The 14,159-nt window shown below is 44.2% G+C and overlaps 1 protein-coding gene across 4 annotated transcripts in view; it reads right to left on the reverse strand.

Annotated features, from left to right (window-relative positions):
- Nucleotides 1-14,159, reverse strand: part of LOC128684915 (pancreatic lipase-related protein 2) — a 75,757-nt gene that overhangs the window by 32,431 nt on the left and 29,167 nt on the right. For all 4 annotated transcript variants that reach the window (XR_008406434.2, XM_070099133.1, XM_053771270.2 and 1 more), the window contains exon 4: nucleotides 12,412-12,491. Coding sequence is in view for 3 of the 4 variants with exons in the window: in XM_070099133.1 (XP_069955234.1) it covers nucleotides 12,412-12,491 (80 nt within the window). In the remaining variant the exon portion in view is untranslated. The remainder of the gene's footprint in view (nucleotides 1-12,411; nucleotides 12,492-14,159) is intronic.

The raw sequence follows: 14,159 nt of genomic DNA on the forward strand, positions 1-14,159 counted from the left end.
TAAACGCCCCCGCGGCCCGGTCTGTGACCAGGCCTCCTGGTGGATCAGAGCCTGATCAACCAGGCTGTTACTGCTGGCTGCCCGCAAACCAACGTATGAGCCACAGCCCGGCTGGTCAGGAACCGACTTTAGGTGCTTGTCCAGTGCCAGCTTGAAGACTGCCGGGGGTCTGTTGGTAATCCCCCTTATGTAAGCTGGGAGGCAGTTGAACAGTCTCGGGCCCCTGACACTTATTGTATGGTCTCTTAACGTGCTAGTGACACCCCTGCTTTTCATAGGGGGGATGTTGCATCGTCTGCCAAGTCTTTTGCTTTCGTAGTGAGTGATTTTTGTGTGCAAGTTCGGTACTAGTCCCTCTAGGATTTTCCAGGTGTATATAATCACGTATCTCTCCCTCCTGCGTTCCAGGGAATACAGGTTTAGGAACCTCAAGCGCTCCCAGTAATTGAGGTGTTTTATCTCCGTTATGCGCGCCGTGAAGGTTCTCTATACATTTTCTAGGTCGGCAATTTCACCTGCCTTGAAAGGTGCTGTTAGTGTGCAGCAATATTCCAGCCTAGATAGAACAAGTGACCTGAAGAGTGTCATCATGGGCTTGGCCTCCCTAGTTTTGAAGGTTCTCATTATCCATCCTCTCATTTTTCTAGCAGATGCGATTGATACAATGTTATGGTCCTTGAAGGTGAGATCCTCCGACATGATCACTCCCAGGTCTTTGACGTTGGTGTTTCGCTCTATTTTGTGGCCAGAATTTGTTTTGTACTCTGATGAAGATTTAATTTCCTCATGTTTGCCATATCTGAGTAATTGAATTTTCTCTTCGTTGAACTTCATAGTGTTTTCTGCAGCCCACTGAAAGATTTGGTTGATGTCCACCTGGAGCCTTGCAGTGTCTGCAATGGAAGACACTCATGCAGATTCGGGTGTCATCTGCAAAGGAAGACACGGTGCTGTGGCTGACATCCTTGTCTATGTCGGATATGAGGATGAGGAACAAGATGGGAGCGAGTACTGTGCCTTGTGGAACAGAGCTTTTCACCGTAGCTGCCTCGGACTTTACTCTGTTGACGACTACTCTCTGTGTTCTGTTAGTGAGGAAATTATAGATCCATCGACCGACTTTTCCTGTTATTCCTTTAGCACGCATTTTGTGCGCTATTTCGCCATGGTCACACTTGTCGAAGGCTTTTGCAAAGTCTGTATATATTACATCTGCATTTTTTTTGTCTTCTAGTGCATTTAGGACCTTGTCGTAGTGATCCAATAGTTGAGACAGACAGGAGCGACCTGTTCTAAACCCATGTTGCCCTGGGTTGTGTAACTGATGGGTTTCTAGATGGGTGGTGATCTTGCTTCTTAGGACCCTTTGAAAGATTTTTATGATATGAGATGTTAGTTCTATCGGTCTGTAGTTCTTTGCTGTTGCTTTACTGCCCCCTTTGTGGAGTGGGGCTATGTCTGTTGTTTTTAGTAACTGTGGGACGACCCCCATGTCCATGTTCCCTCTCCATAGGATGGAAAAGGCTCGTGATAGGGGCTTCTTGCAGTTCTTGATGAACACGGAGTTCCATGAGTCTGGCCCTGGGGCAGAGTGCATGGGCATGTCATTTATCGCCTGTTCGAAGTCATTTGGCGTCAGGATAACATCGGATAGGCTTGTGTTAACCAAATTCTGTGGCTCTCTCATAAAAAATTCATTTTGATCTTCGACTCTCAGTCTGGTTAGCGGCTTGCTAAAAACTGAGTCATATTGGGACTTGAGTAGCTCACTCATTTCCTTGCTGTCATCTGTGTAGGACCCATCTTGTTTAAGTAGGGGCCCAATACTGGACGTTGTTCTCGACTTTGATTTGGCATAGGAGAAGAAATACTTTGGGTTTCTTTCGATTTCATTTATGGCTTTTAGTTCTTCCCACGATTCCTGACTCCTATAAGATTCCTTTAGCTTAAGTTCGATGCTTACTATTTCTCTGACCAGTGTCTCCCTACGCATTTCAGATATATTGACCTCTTTTAGCCGCTCTGTTATTCTTTTCCGTCGCCTGTAAAGGGAGCGCCTGTCTCTTTCTATTTTACATCTACTCCTCCTTTTTCTTAGAGGAATAAGCCTTGTGCATACATCGAGTGCCACCAAGTTAATCTGTTCTAGGCATAAGTTGGGGTCTGTGTTGCTTAGTATATCTTCCCAGCTTATATCGGTTAGGACTTGGTTTACTTGGTCCCATTTTATGTTTTTGTTATTGAAGTTGAATTTGGTGAATGCTCCCTCGTGACTAATCTCATTATGTCGGTCTGGGGCTCCACGCATACATGTCTGAACCTCAATTATGCTGTGATCTGAGTATATTGTTTTTTGATATGGTGACATTTCTTATCAGATCATCATTGTTAGTGAAGATGAGGTCTAGTGTATTCTCCAGTCTAGTAGGCTCTACTATTTGCTGGTTTAAATTGAAATTTGTGCAGAGATTTAAAAGCTCGTGTGAGTGTGAGTTTTCATCAGAGCTGCCTTCTGGTGTTATTACTGCAACAATATTATTTGCTATATTCCTCCATTTTAAGTGCCTTAAGTTGAAATCCCCCAGGAGCAAGATGTTGGGTGCAGGAGCTGGAAGATTTTCCAGACAGTGGTCAATTTTTAACAGCTGTTCCTGGAATTGCTGGGATGTTGCATCCGGAGGCTTGTAGACTACCACAATGACTAGGTTTTGGTTCTCGACCTTTACTTCTAAAACTTCCACTACATCATTTGAGGCATTAGGCAGTTCTGTGCAAACAAGTGACTCTGCAATGTACAGGCCAACACCCTCCTTTTGCCTGTTCACTCTGTCACATCTGTATAGGTTGTAACCTGGGATCCATATTTCGTTGTCCAAGTGATCCTTTATGTGGGTCTCAGTGAAAGCCGTGAACATTGCCTTTGCCTCTACAAGCAGTCCACGGATGAAAGGTATTTTGTTGTTTGTTGCTGGCTTTAGACCCTGTATATTTGCAAAGAAGAATGTCATCGGACTGGTGGTATTGTTGGTACTGAGGGGATATTTTTTTCCGGCATTAGTATCTGTATCTGTTGGTCTGGAGTAGAGGCCATCGACTGTGGTTCCACTCCAGGAATGACTGGATTTGGTGTACGATTTCTGCCATTTTCTGCCAGTTTTTTTTCCTTCCTGGCACTAAAAAACCTCTCCCTCTTGAGTGGCTGTGGCTACCCAGGTTTTCCCATGGCCTGGATGTTTTTGTATCTTTTTGTCCCCTTTAGATGGTGTGCCTGGCATTTTAAGTTATAGCACAGTCTTTCCTGTACTGAAGAGGTACACATTTCAGGGTGAAAAAGCTTACAGGAAGGGAATTTGCATTTTCCTGTTGTCATATGGGCACGGCATTTTCTAGGGTGGTCATAGTTGCACGTCCCGTCTGTTTTTCCAGATTTCCCATGCCTGCAGATACCAAGTGCATAGTATGTGCACAGGCTTGGTTTCCGTTTGCCTTGGGTTTCTGTGGCTGTATTCCCTGTTGGTGCATGTTTACCTGTCTTATTCCTATCCTCCCTAGCACCAACAATGGAGCTCCCACCAGTTGTTTTTGGTAATATATCCTCACTATTGCTAGTGGAGTCCTCTTGTTTGCTATTTCCTGTGGTATTTCTAGTTTGAAATATTGGTTTTATCTTATCTTTGACTACACTTATTTCCCCACTACGGCTCCTGTCCCCTATGAGGTCATTTATATGTATTCCTTCCTGCGTAAAATTCCCGACTACCTGGACAAAATCTCCAGCTTCACCATTACTGTCTCCCAGGACAGCACCTCCCGCTTCACCATTACTGTCTCCCAGGACAGCACCTCCAGCTTCACCATTACTGTCTCCCAGGACAGCACCTCCAGCTTCACCATTACTGTCTCCCAGGACAGCACCTCCAGCTTCACTGTTACTGTCTCCCAGGACAGCACCTCCAGCTTTACCATTACTGTCTCCCAGGACAGCACCTCCAGCTTCACCATTACTGTCTCCCAGGACAGCACCTCCAGCTTCACCATTACTGTCTCCCAGGACAGCACCTCCAGCTTCACCATTACTGTCTCCCAGGACAGCACCTCCAGCTTCACCATTACTGTCTCCCAGGACAGCACTATCAGCCCCACATTTACTGACTACCAGGGCATCACCTCCAGCCTTACAGTTTCTGACTACATGGCCGGTATCAAGGGCAGTACCATTCAGCCCAGACTTTTTATGTTCCCATCTGTTGTAGAAAGCTTCCAGGTTGTCTATGAAAGCAGCTTTGATGTTATCCTCTTTTAATACCCTTGTGATTTTAGTCCACAGATTTATCTCATTTGGGCATACCCAAAAACACTTCACTGTTTTAATACTGCTTGTAGCTAGTTCTTGGATATCTGCACAAGGGGCGTGACACCAATTTCCACAAAAATGACAATTTATCCATGTGGAAGCCCGTTTGTTTGATTGACTGCAGACTACACAGAGCTTCATAATGATTTGAATGGTTGATTTACTGTAATTCTACTAGCAACCTCTTGAATATTCTATTAATAACCTCCTTAAATGAAGCTCTAGCTATTTGTATTTCTATTTCTAACTGTACTTGTATATTGGACAGCTTACCGTGTACGTTCCTGATTTATATTTGTTTGTGTTTGATAAGGGCGCCTACAACCCCATCCGTTTACAGTCTGCTTTATTGTCCAACGAATCCTTTGAAACCAGTCAAGGGTTCGGACCAGTCAAGGGTTCGGTCCAGTCGAGGGTTCGGACCAGTCAAGGGTTCGGACCAGTCGAGGGTTCGGAACCAGTCTGATCTGATCAGTGGGTCACTTATTTAAAACATACTGGTCGGTGATTTGGGCTAACACATGAAGGATCTACTGTTAATTATCTACCCGAATAATATGTGATTTGATTGATACAAAAGTATAACTTGCGTGTTGAAGAACCGGTGATTGCTGGCAGCTCCTACAGTGACGAACGGTCGAGCCTCAACCCTTGTTTATCAATCGCTGTATCTAGCTTTTCTAGTTTTTTCTCGTCTCCACCACAATAAATGCTATATTATCACTATAGTTGACTGGTGGAAATTTTGGAGGAAGGACGCTTTTTCTGTAGTAATAATTGCTTCTCGTTGTGTATATTGCGACCGCTGGTAACTACAGGTTATATGAAAATCACAGTATTCGTCTGGTATTTCAAGAAAAAAGAAACTAATGAAAGTCACTCCACTCCACTAAGTACCATTATAATACTGGTTAGTTGCTACTACAACACTGTATTCTGCTATTCACTGGTATCACTAGATTATATGCGAGTACACTAGCAGGCCAGGAAGATTATATGCGAGTACACTAGCAGGCCAGGAAGATTATATGCGAGTACACTAGCAGGCCAGGAAGATTATATGCGAGTACACTAGCAGGCCAGGAAGATTATATGCGAGTACACTAGCAGGCCAGGAAGATTATATGCGAGTACACTAGCAGGCCAGGAAGATTATATGCGAGTACACTAGCAGGCCAGGAAGATTATATGCGAGTACACTAGCAGGCCAGGAAGATTATATGCGAGTACACTAGCAGGCCAGGAAGATTATATGCGAGTACACTAGCAGGCCAGGAAGATTATATGCGAGTACACTAGCAGGCCAGGAAGATTTTTAAAACAGCTGACCACTGTGGTAAGTTTCTGGCGACTTCTGGCACCTGCCTCTATAGGCTTATGACTTCATTTACAAATTCACCTGTTTTCAAATGACACTTTAGCCTTTATCATCTATATACTAGGGAGCCACTGTAGTATACACTATACACTGTTTAAACACAATGTTATCAGGGAGACTTTCTTTCCTCTGACAAAGAAAAGTTCTATTATTATTATTTTGCACACGGCACACTAGGCCTATGATTCCCCTCTGGCAGTAAACTCTGCTGGGTAGTGCACACTAATTCTCCTTTTTTGACTCAGTATATAATGTTTTCCGCCCAAGATTGGTTCCAGGCGCTAGAGGGATGTATCGTATAGGACTGATGGCACAAATTAAAGTTCTAGCACGTAAGAGCGACCCGGTGGCCTGGTGGCTAAAGCTCCCGCTTCACACACGGAGGGCCCGGGTTCGATTCCCGGGGGGTGGAAACATTTCGACACGTTTCCTTACACCTGTTGTCCTGTTCACCTAGCAGCAAATAGGTACCTGGGTGTTAGTCGACTGGTGTGGGTCGCATCCTGGGGGACAAGATTAAGGACCCCAATGGAAATAAGTTAGACAGTCCTCGATGGCGCACTGACTTTCTTGGGTTATCCTGGGTGGCTAACCCTCCGGGGTTAAAAATCCCAACGAAATCTTAATCTTAAAACACCAGAAAACCCGGAGCGCAACGAGGCACGCTGACACGCTGACAAGATCTTGCTACTTCTACTTACACTTAGGTCACTACACATTCATGTATGTTTACACATCTATATGGATTTTCTTATGTTTTCTTAATAGTTCTTGTTATCTCCATGGGGAAGTGGAGCAGAATTCTTCCTCCGTAAGCCATGATTGTCGTAAGAGGCGACTGAAATACCGGGAGCAAGGGGCTAGTAACCCCTTCTCCTGTATACATTAATGAATTTAAAAAGGAAATCTTTCGTTTTTCTTTTTGGGTCACCCTGCCTCGCTGGGATACGGCCGGTGCCTTGAAAAAAAAATTAATTTAATCCGTATTTTAGGGATTCAAGTATTCTTCACTGGTGATGTAAAGGTGACACGTAGCCTTAATTACTCTCGTATAGTCGATTAACCTTTGAACCCAATTAACCAACTATTTAAGAAGAGCTTAATCATGACTTGATTACGCTATGCACAAAGTTAAACCTTCAAATAAAGGCTTGTTCTAAATGATTGGATCTTTACCCCAGTACGTGACTGAGGACTTAGATGGTAGTGTCCTCAGCTTAACTGATGAACCTGAGTTCAAACCGTGAATTCTTACCCATGTTGACTCTGTTTATCCAGTAGTAAATACCTGGGTGTCAGGCGACTATGGCTAGGAGTCTTTTGTAATCAACTCCAGGCCGAAGGACTGATTACTTCAAACTACTCCTGATCTTCACCATTCTTCTTAGTATTGGACTGATGAAGCCACTGTGTGTCGAAATGTTTCGGAATAAAGATACCTAACTGTTGCACACGTGTCTCATTAACCTGTTGATAATGGTATACAATACCAACAGGTTGATACAGACCTACATAGACGTGGTCACAGCCTCCCTGGTCAACATAACAGCGTTTACTGTATCCAAAAGTTCCAGCAGAACAAACAGGAGTTTTATGAAGACAAACATCTACATGACCGTTATTTTCAAAGGGAAGCGGTAAACCTGTAAGGGTCATGCACCACCTGGGGAAGGGCAGGTAATAACGTCTGATCCGACGGGAGTATTTACAGATCTTTGGAAGTAAAGCCCGTGGCCAGTAACAAGGCAATCTTCTCATGAAGGAGGGACCAGAATGGTCCAGTGTGATGGACCAGGATGGTCCAGTGTGATGACCAAGATGAGCAGTGATGGACCAGGGTGGTGGACCAGGATGGACCAGTGTGGTGGACCAGGGTGAGCAGTGTGGCGAACTAGTGTGGAGCAGGGTGATGAACAAATGTGATGGACCAGTGTGGTGGACCAGGGTGGTGGACCAGTGTGGTGGTCCTGGTCTAGACACAAAATAAGTGTCTAGACCAGGTCCACTACCCTGGTCCATCACCCTGGTGCAGTCATGCAAAGTAATGTCTAGACGTGAGTAGTCTGTGGTGATTATATTAATCACCACAGACTACTCACGTCTAGACATTACTTAACATGTCTGCACCAGGGACCTGAAACTATTCTCCCACCACCATCATATATATTCACGGTGGAAGCACTAAACCCGCAAGGAGTCAGTAGCCTGACCTCCTCCACCTTACACCTTGCTCAGCTTATCATCACCCATCTTAAATTCCTATGTTAATGCACTACGTTACTGCTTTTATATTATATATATACAGAACAAGCCACACGAGGATGGAAATGTTTAGTTATGGATCTTTCGCACTCTTGTGCGTCGTCAGGAGCTATGCTATGTTGCAAGACGGCAACAGATAGGAGGGAAAATTTCCTGAGGCCAGGCAGAAGGTATCAGTGACGACCCATGGTCCGTCTGTGTGTGTGTGTGTGTGTGTGTGTGTGTGTGTGTGTGTGTGTGTGTGTGTGTGTGTGTGTGTGTGTGTGTTAGTGTGTTACTAGGTCCACACACACCTTGCTACAAGAACATTATCGTACCTCTTCTTAAAGTTATGTATGGATCGTCCGTCTCTCCCTCTCTGCCCTCCACTCACAAAAACATTACGATCTTAAGTTGTTTATGTCTAGCCAGAGTGTATTGTATACCCCAGTACTGAAGGACCTCACAGCAACAGCAGCAGCAACGACAGCAGCAGCAACGACAGCAGCAGCAACGACAGCAGCAGCAACGACAGCAGCAGCAGCAGCAGCAGCAGCAGCAGCAGCAGCAGCAGCAGCAGCAGCAGCAGCAGCAACAGCAGCAGCAGCAGGAGATGGTGACAATTAGTTTTGACCTAAGGGGAGAAAGGGTACCTACATTTCTTTGGATCAAGAGCCCAAAATCAGTATCAAGGCACCTGCCCCTTATTGAAGGTTAATATAGGGATAAGGACTACTCCAGTGTCTCCGTGTGCGTGTGTGTGTGTGTGTGTGTGTGTGTGTGTGTATACTCACCTAATTGTACTCACCTAATTGTGGTTGCAGGGGTCGAGACTCAGCTCCTGGCCCCGCCTCTTCACTGATTGCTACTAGGTCCTCTCCCTCTCTGCTTCCTGAGCTTTGTCATACCTCTTCTTTAAACTATGTATGGTTCCTGCCTCCACTTCCTGACGACTCTATGAATGAAGAAATACTTCCTAACGTCCCTGTGACTCGTCTGAGTCTTCAGCTTCCAGTTGTGACCCCTTGTTTCTGTGTCCCTTCTCTGGAACATCCTATCTCTGTCCACCTTGTCTATTCCCCGCAGTATCTTGTATGTCGTTATCATGTCTCCCCTGACCCTTCTGTCCTCCAGTGTTGTCAGTCCAATTTCCCTCAACCTTTCCTCGTAAGACAATTCCCTGAGCTCTGGGACTAGCCTTGTTGCAAACCTTTGTGCTTTCTCTAACTTCTTGACGTGCTTGACCAGGTGTGGGTTCCAAACTGGTGCTGCATACTCCAATATGGGCCTAACATACACAGTGTACAGTGTCTTGAACGATTCCTTATTAAGGTATCGGAACGCTATTCTCAGGTTTGCCAGGCGCCCGTATGCTGCAGCAGTTATTTGGTTGATGTGTGCCTCCGGTGACGTGCTCGGTGTTATGGTCACCCCAAGGTCTTTCTCCCTGAGTGAGGTCTGTAGTCTTTGTTCACCTAGCCTATACTCTGTCTGAGGTCTTCTTTGCCCCTCCCCAATCTTCATGACTTTGCATTTGGCAGGGTTGAATTCGAAAAGCCAGCTTCTGGACCACATGTCTAGCCTGTCCAGGTCTCTTTGCAGTCCTGCCTCATCCTCATCCGATTTAATTCTTCTCATCAGCTTCACATCATCTGCAAATAGGGACACTTCAGAGTCTATTCTTTCCATCATGTCGTTCGCATATATCAAAAATAGCACTGGTCCTAGAACTGACCCCTGTGGGACCCTGCTCGTCACAGGCGCCCACTGTGATACCTCTTCACGTACCGTGACTCGTTGTTGCCTCTCTGTCAGGTATTCACTGATCCATTGCAGTGCCCTCCCTGTTATATGCGCCTGATCCTCCAGCTTCTGCACTAATCTCTTGTGGGGAACTGTGTCAAAGGCCTTCCTGCAGTCTAGAAAAATGCAGTCAACCCACCCCTCTCTCTCGTGCCTTACTTCTGTTACCCTGTCATAAAACTCCAGAAGGTTTGTGACACAGGATTTGCCTTCCATGAAGCCATGCTGGTTTTCATTTATAATCTTGTTCCATTCCAGGTGTTCCACCACTCTCCTCCTGATAATCTTCTCCATGACTTTGCACACAATACATGTCAGAGACATAGGTCTGTAGTTTAGTGCCTCATTTCTGTTTCCTTTCTTAAATATGGGGACTATATCTGCTGTCTTCCATTTCTCAGGTAGTTGCCCAGTTTCAAGGGATGTGTTGAAGATTGTGGTTAGGGGCTTGCACAGCATCTCTGCTCCTTCTCTAAGGACCCACTGGGAGATGTCCGGTCCCATCGCCTTTGAGGTATCAAGGTCACTTAGCAGCTTCTGCACCTCCTCCTCGGTTGTTCGTATGTCATCCAACACTTGTTGGTATATTCCCTATTGATGTTCCCTTCTGTGCTGTCTTCCCAGAACCCTTCCTGTCTCTACTGTAAAAACTTCCTTAAATCTCCTGTTTAGCTCCTCACATACCTCCTGATCATTTCTTCTGAGTTCTCCATCTTCTGTCCTCAGTCTGATCACCTGGTCTTTGACTGTTGTCTTCCTCCTGATGTGGCTATACAACAGTTTTGGGTCAGTCTTGATTTTCGATGCTATGTTATTTTCATACTGTCGCTGGGCCTCCCTCCTTACCTGTGCATACTCGTTCCTGGCTCTGCGACTAATCTCCCTATTTTCATGTGTTCTCTGCCTTCTGTACTTTTTCCATTCTCTATTGCACTTTGTTTTTGCCTCCTTACACCGTCGGGTAAACCAGGGGCTCGTTCTGGTCTTCCCATTGTTTCTGTTGCCCTTGGGAATAAACCTTTCCACTGCCTCCTTGCATTTTGTTGTTACATATTCCATCATTTCATTTACTGGCTTTCCTGCCAGTTCTCTGTCCCACGGAACCTCCTGCAGGAAGTTCCTGTGTGCGTGTGTGTGTATGTGTGTGTCCTCACCTGGTTGTGGTTGCAGGGGTCGAGTGACAGCCCCTGTATCTGTGACCCAACAATTAATATTTGCACTAATAACTCATTATAGCTGTGACCGGGTGTGAACGTGTGAAATGCTCATTACTTTGTAATTTGTTCATGATTATAACCATGTATAGACATGTTGATGATTCATTGCCTTTGTAACTAGTTCAGCTATCATAACTTTGGGGTCCAGTCCCTGGACCCATTATGTACCTTTGTAATCTTTTGACTACCGCCAACAGGATGGGTATGGGGTGACTGCCGCCCAAAGGATGGGTATGGAGTGACTACCGCTCACAGGATGGGTATGGGGTGACTACCGCCCAAAGGATGGGTATGGGGTGCATAATAAACATGTTAAACTAACTACAGTGGCTCCCCTCACCACCACTCCAGTTCCCTCCCCCACCTCAGGACCACTCCAGTGCCCTCCCCCTCCCTCAGGACCCCTCCAGGGCCCTCCCCTCCCTCAGGACCACTCAGAGTTCATAATCGACATAATTTTGGAGTGGGAATAGCCACAAAACTTATAAAAATAATCCATCAAACATATTTGGTCAACGCCGAGGTGCTATGAATGACCTGCGAAGATTATTGTGATGGGTAAAGCCAGAAATGCAGTGTTATAGACAAGTGAGAAGTTATAACCCTCAGGACTGAAAATAACTCCCACTTATAAACTCACTTGTGGTGAAGAGTCGTACCCACTGAAAATAAAACCTTGGGCCTCCTGGCTAGCAGGATATAATCCTGTAGAGAAGAGGACCCCAGAAGGAGGTGGAAATATACAGACCAATTAATCTCCCGAGTTTCTATCATCTGGGTTATTAATGAACATGTACACAAAAAATGTAAACAAGAGAGGTGCAGTATAACCCTACAGTATGCCAACGGAGGAAGTGAATGAATTTTTACGTTGCCACAATAAAATATCACATTAGTTGCACTTGTGTCCTCTTACCCAACATTGTCGGTAATTCTGCCAGTATTATTATATTTTCACATATTCAACCTAAAACTGGAATGACTGGGACTGAACCTCTCTAGAACTAGAGTGAGACTGATTAACTTGTCGCTATTATTTATGATAGCGCTTAAATGTGTGCTAGGAAAAATTATTAAGACTATGTGAAACAGTTAGGTATCTTTATTGATAAAATGTTTGGCCTACACAGTAGGTTTCTTCAGTCACATACAAAAGGAGTAGTGAAAGTGAAATAAAGATGATTTAATCAATCCATCAATACCTTGGAGAAACGGAATTTGAGATGGTCAGACCCTCAGCTCCATGGAGCTCAACTCTTCTCCAGGCTGAGGGACTGACCACATGGACTGATTACATCGTCTTCACATCTCTACTGTTTCTGTATTTGACTGAAGAAGCCTACTGTGTAGGCGAAACGTTTCGGAATAAAGGTACCTGACAGTTGCAGATGCGTGTTATCAACGAGTACAATACTAACCCATGGGTAAGCAGCAGGAGCGGGGCGCTGGGGTCCAGGCTGGAGTTATAGATGCTGAAGAAATCCTGAGGATCCAGAATCTAGAGAAGAAAATTAAGAGAGTTAACCCTCCATTTAACAGACATTGGAAAAAATAAACACATAAGCAGTATAATGTGATCCTTTTTTTGACAACGTTTCGCCCACACAGTGGACTTTATCAAGTCAAAAACAGATCTACCTGGGTGTAAGGTACGCGAGTATTTAACAGACCTTACTTATAAAATCAATTATTTTTAGGTTGGATAAATACATGATAGAGAGGTTTGGATCTGAGTAGGACTTTTACTTGAGTTAACAGCGTTATTAAGGCTACTCCTTGGGTATTATTATTATTATTATTATAATCAAAAAGAAGCGCTAAGCCACAAGGGCTGTACAGCGCTGCTACTCCTTGGGTAGACTGATTGAAAATGGTACAACATACTGTACAGCAGTTGGATATCTTTATTGATAAAACGTTTGGCCTACACAGACTTCTTCAGTCAGATACAAAGGGAGTAGTAGTGATGAAATAAAGATGATATAATCAGTCCATCAGCACTGGAAAGTATTTGAGGTAGTTAGTCCCTCAGCCTGGAGAAGAGTTCAGCTCCATGGTCTGGAACGATATCGTTCCAGACCATGAAAGATGAAGACCATAGAGGTACCCAACTATCACACATGTGTATTAATCTTCAACACTGATAATGAGTTGGGCCACAAGAGCTATACAGCAAGGACTTGCCAAGTATAGGCCAGTAGGCCTGCTGCAGTGTTCCTCCTTTATGTTCTTAGTAATCAATCACAATAAAAAATAACCGCTTTATCCACAAGGGTCATACGATAACGGCATTATATTTTGTAAAACGCTTGGCACACAGGGGTCGTTTACCGCGTTTAGAAATGAGAGGAATCAGGTTGGAGACGAGGAAGGGGAGGGTGGCTCCACTTTTTGGGATCAAGAGCCCTTTACCTGTATTATGATGAGAAATGCCTTAGGGAGAAACATGAACAGATTTGGTTTGTTAGGTTTAAAATATCAACTATATTCGAGTCATTAAACACGCAGTTCATAGCCTATCACCTACACGAAGGTAATTAAAAATTGCAGTTCACCTCTACGTTAACATCAATAAAATTTTAATGGCTAAAATAGAGATAAAAGTATATATACACAGAAACACCTTTCAGAGTATATATACACATTCCTCTCAAGGTATACTTAGATACCTCTCAGGGTATATATATATATATATATATATATATATATATATATATATATATATATATATATATATATATATATATATATATATCTATATATACACCTATCAGGCTGTATGCATAAAGATGTATATTTCTCACGGTATGTATATACACAGATACATGGCTCTTAGAGTATACAGACACAGTTATACACCTCTGGGGATATATATCCTCATCTCAGGGTATAAACACAGATCAAGCAACACCTCCACGAATGCACCAACAACTGTGTTGACTCAGCACCACGTGTTCGAAACACCAGGAACTCATACGTTCGAAACACCAAGAACTCATACGTTCGAAACACCAGGAACTCATACGTTCGAAACACCAGGAACTCATACGTTCGAAACACCAGCAACTCACACGTTCGAAACACCAGGTACTCATATGTTCGTAACACCAGGAACTCACACATTCGAAATACCAGGAACTCACACGTTCGAAATACCAGGAACTCA

This window comes from Cherax quadricarinatus, chromosome 5 (assembly GCF_038502225.1).
Source record: "Cherax quadricarinatus isolate ZL_2023a chromosome 5, ASM3850222v1, whole genome shotgun sequence".
In the NCBI taxonomy this organism is placed as follows: domain Eukaryota; kingdom Metazoa; phylum Arthropoda; class Malacostraca; order Decapoda; family Parastacidae; genus Cherax; species Cherax quadricarinatus.